The 4,649-nt window shown below is 43.8% G+C and overlaps 1 protein-coding gene across 1 annotated transcript in view; it reads left to right on the top strand.

Annotated features, from left to right (window-relative positions):
* LOC102680394 overlaps nucleotides 1–4,649 on the top strand; it is a 13,605-nt gene that overhangs the window by 3,157 nt on the left and 5,799 nt on the right. Inside the window, exons 2-3 of the mRNA XM_006618379.2 lie at nucleotides 2,292–2,516; nucleotides 2,947–3,524. Of these exons, the coding sequence (XP_006618442.2) occupies nucleotides 2,294–2,516; nucleotides 2,947–3,524 (801 nt within the window). The 5' untranslated portion in view covers nucleotides 2,292–2,293. The remainder of the gene's footprint in view (nucleotides 1–2,291; nucleotides 2,517–2,946; nucleotides 3,525–4,649) is intronic.

Raw genomic sequence — 4,649 nt, 5'->3', positions numbered from 1 at the left:
TTTTTTTTTTTTCTTTTCAGGAAAAGAATTCGAGTCCTTTTAACTCGTGTTAGGAAAGGAACTCTTCCTCTCCTAGGAGAACTTTAAAGTCGAAGTTTCTGAAGAAAAGAAGAGAAGATAGGAATTCGGAAAGAGTGGAAAGAAATTTTTGAATTAATCTCGCGACACCTGTCCAAATTCTCGCGAAAGTAAATTCTTTTTACGGCCAATTATCATACAGCAGCGCGCATTTTTGCGGACTTTCTTCGGTGTAACCTACTTCCGGCAGAAACGGGAGGAGAAAGAATGACGTTCACACCGGGCAAAAGAAGCCCGAAGTATAATAGAGACAAGATCTTCCGAGACTGGTTCCCTCGAACGACATTGTTATCAGTGGAAGTAAAATTAACCTGGTTTCCGTGACTTTTTCCACTTGGAATCTAATTTCACTTCGGTCAGCACAAATGTCACTTTGGAACAATATCAATAGCAAAAGATCATCGCGAGAAAAAATTATTAAAAAAAACGTTCTTCCTCTCGTGTTTCCGTTTATATATATCTCGCGAGAGTTATCGTATTTCCTCAAAGTTTTCACCTACCTGGTTACATTTATTCAATTACTTGCGCAACCAACTCGCATCGGAGAAGATTATCGCACAGAAATTTTTCCGCCTTTTTTCGTAATAAACATTTCAATAAAACATTCCACGCTGGAAACGTAACGAGCGTATTCCGCGGGGAGAACTTGAACGTTGAATTTTCATGTTGACGCGTGAAAGTGTAACGCGTAAGCGATTCGGAAGAAGGGGGGAAAAGAAAAAAGATAAAGTTCCGAGTCGAGTCGGAAGAGATATACATCGAAGAATACGTATTTATTAATTTTCGATCGACGATGCCGCTCGAGATAAGGAGCAAGTAACGAGAAAGTAAGAAAGGGGAAAGATTTCGCGATCTTTCTTTTTTTTTTTTTTTTAGAAACTTCCGCGACCCCCGCTGTTAAAATTCTCTCCTAGTCGGAAAGAAATTGCCTTCGAAGAGGCGAATACTGCTGGCTACCACCACCACTGATCGACAGGTGGGCAGAGAAATTTTCCTCGCCGTGGCGAAATGTAGGAAAATTTGTTAACCTCCGTGTATATAAAAAGTTTAATAACCCCTGGTCGCAGAAAAATCGAGGGAAATTTATGTGAAATTTAATCGGCGCTCGCTGTTTTCTTTCTAGAAATAAGATTACGCAAGTTTGAAATCGTTACCGTGTACATTACTACGATATTTTCTTTAATCAATTCAATTTATCCCATCCTGAAAACCGTAACAATCGTGCAGAATATTTCTCCATGAAGTGAAAATTTTGAATGAACGGTCGTAACCGATGTTTCGTCTCGATTCCAACGATAAATTAGACCACGGCCGAGGAATAGAAAGTTGCAGAGCGATCGAAAGGTGCAGGCGAAAGAAGCGACCAGAAACAGGGTCCGGTGGTTGGATATACATACATATATACATATATATATATATAGCTATAGAACAAACAAGGAAGAAGAATCGCGATGTCTCCTTCGTTCCCTCCGTCGTGTTGACATTTTAACAAAACCGAGACTTCCTCCTTCCCGCGGTAATAACTTCGTTGATTAACAATCATTCCCGCCATTCTTCTTCCTCCGCCTCCGAGGATGTAATAATTCGACGCGCACAACGCTAATTGCCGCGAGCTTTCATCGAGATTAAGACATCGCCACTCTCACTCACGGCCACCGGGAATCATTCCTTTGATGCGCGCCTCGTCCCTCCTTCCATCCTCCCGTAATTTCCCTCGCGTTTTCTTTTCCTCCTTTTGTTCCCTTTATCCCCCTCGTCTTCGATTCGAGCTCGTGTCACTCTCCGTCCCGACCCCGAGCGCCATCTCTCTTTCTCTCTCTCTCTCTCTTTGCCCTGCTAAAGTGGGACAGACGGAACGTATTATATTTCAACGAATACCGTCCGTTTTACCGCTCGTAAAATTTCGTTCCCGTCGCCACCTTCTGGAATGAAAGACGAACTATTTGATCGAACGTGTCGAAGCGATTTCACGGGCCTCGTGAAAAATTCTCGACGCCACTTTCCCCGCACGATCGAGGCGGAGGAAGGATCCAAAAACACCAAAGCTGTTCCGCTTCGCTTTCCATTTAACCACCGCAAATCTTCGAAATGTAAATTTTTCTCAGCTTGGGTTGCGATATACGATCGATCGCAGCGCAAGAGAAAGGTAGAGATTTCTTTTTCTTTCTTTCTTTCTTTCTCTCTTTCTTTCTTTCTTTTCTCTCGATTTCCAGAGATGCGAAACGAGGTAGGAGAATGGCTGCCCACCTGCGTAGGTTCACCGATATGCATCCTCCTGTTATCTTGGTCCCTTCTCATCTATCAGAACCAGCCGTCCTCGGCGAAGAGAAAGATCGACGTGTTCACGGTGGCCATCCTATCCCAGAGTCTGGTCCACCAGCTCGGCCTGCTCTTCTACGCCATATTAACCCTCATTCGGCCGAGTAATCACTTCGGAGGTAAATAAAGTTAAGGTAGAGTTGCGGTTCGTCGTGGCGGGAACAAGAAGGGATTATGGGATCGTGTCACGACAAAGCGATCCGAAAGATGATCGATCCGTCGAATCGATCGACTCTTAACCTCTTAACTCACTCGTTAAGAGTTAAGGGTTTAGAAAAACGCGAGTTAACTCGTTAGACAATATACACTGTGCTTATTTCATCCGAAAAAAGTTAAAATTTATTGTATCATTTTTCAATATTTTTTTGATCCTTTTCAAGTTTTTCTTTGTTGTTGTCGAGTCACTTCGGTTAAACGAAGTAAGCTTTCGTGTTTTATTTTTCAAGAAAATAGACAATGAAAAGATCGGAAGAGGAAAAACGACTGAATTTTTTAATCGGTTAAAGGATCAATAAAGTTATTTATACATCATACGCGATTCGTTGGCAGAATTTTGCTCGACTCTTGTCTGGACGCTGAACTCGTCCAGCATCCTGCAGGAGTTGACCCTGACCTCGATCGCGATTTTCACCGCGATCGACGCGGGAGAGGAAGGTGCGAACCTCACGAAGAACCACCTCAAGTATCATCTGGTGAGCCTGAGCGTGATCAGCGCGTGCGTCGGATTCACGGGTGTCCTCAACTTCGAGCCGGAACTCTGCGTCTTCTTGGCCCAAGAGATCTCACCCAAATACGGGATATTCGTCAACTCTCTTCGATGCCTGCTGATCGCCGCAACAGCGATAAGCCTGCTCGTGGCTTTGGTAAGGCGTTTCTGTCGCCCGCCAAAATCCGAGCTGCTCAAGTCGGTGTCGGATCTCTCCGAGACCAGCTCGAAGAACTCGTCGGGTGCCTTCGAATGCCATCCCCAGCATTGGGATCCGTCGAGCGGCTCCTGCACCAGCGGTTCCACAAACAGCAGGGCCTGTTTGAGGAAGAAGAGGGTGCAGATCGACGAGACCAGTGGGAGACCGACCACCTACAGTATACTATTCGTCTGTTACGTGTTTCAATATCTTCCAATTTTGGTAAGCAAAATTCTTTTTTTACTTTTCTTTTTTTTTTTTGAGGAGGGTTCGAGCGATTTATAAGAAGGGTATTTCGTAACAAATACCACAAAATCGACGGATGGAGCAACGAACCGTGACGCAAGACTAAAAAGATCGTAGTCTAATTTATTCCCGATTTACGTTTTACGCGCGATTAAGAGTCTCAAGTTACACGGATTGTTTGTCAATTTGAAACGCTCGTTAATTATAGAACGTAAACAAATCGTTATTTAATTATCGGCGAATTTAAAAAAAAAAGACTGATTATCTTTTTTTTTATCCTTGAAAACCGGAACCCGGGCACGAATTCCTTTCCTCCGGAAACACGAGTCACCGGTTTTATTCTCTTTCGCCCACACCGGAATTCCGTTCGTTCGTCAATCGAGAAAGTTAACGCGCCAAAAAGGGGAACGGGTACAACGAACGATACCTTTCTTTCGTACGAGCTAACACCTTTGCCCGATCATATTCGAAAGTTTTATATATTCGAAAATAAAATTCCAACGTGAAGAAAATTAATAAAAAGGTGCGATGCCACCGCAACGCGGGAAGAAACAATAGCGGCATAAATATTATAGAAAGTGTAGCGAGCTTAATACGGATCGCGGCCTCGATATCAAAACTCGATTAAGATTCGTTGGATGCCATGTTTCTGTTTCCGCCGGTGAAACTCCCCCTGACCTTCCTCGTTAATATTTATAATTCGCTCGTACGCGTGACGTATTCATTATCGCCGCCACGGTGAACGAATTAGGTTGCTTCTGCGCAGCCGTTGAGATCCCTTCCCCCTCCCACTCTCCCGGCGTCGCGCTCTCGGTGGTATTCGACAAAGAGATTTCGTTTCCTCGAGCAGAAGATCCTTCGAGAAAGAAAAAAGACGAGCAATTTTTTTTAACTCTCTTTCCTGCGCATACGCGCTCTTCTCCACTCCGGTGTAACGCAGCTTCATAATTATTAATTTATACCGACGCATTTCATTTTACTTTTTCCATTCTCTTATCTCGCCGAATGATTTTACACCGCGTTACGTAAACGCATCCACCATGTAAATTAGAAATCGAATTAGAAACGCGAATCTCGTGAACCGTCGTCTCGTTCATTGAA

The sequence above is a fragment of the Apis dorsata genome, unplaced genomic scaffold (genome assembly GCF_000469605.1).
Source record: "Apis dorsata unplaced genomic scaffold, Apis dorsata 1.3 scaffold_348, whole genome shotgun sequence".
Lineage (NCBI taxonomy): Eukaryota > Metazoa > Arthropoda > Insecta > Hymenoptera > Apidae > Apis > Apis dorsata.
Note: the sequence above shows the minus strand (reverse complement) of the source record. Positions and strands in the feature narration are given on the sequence as shown.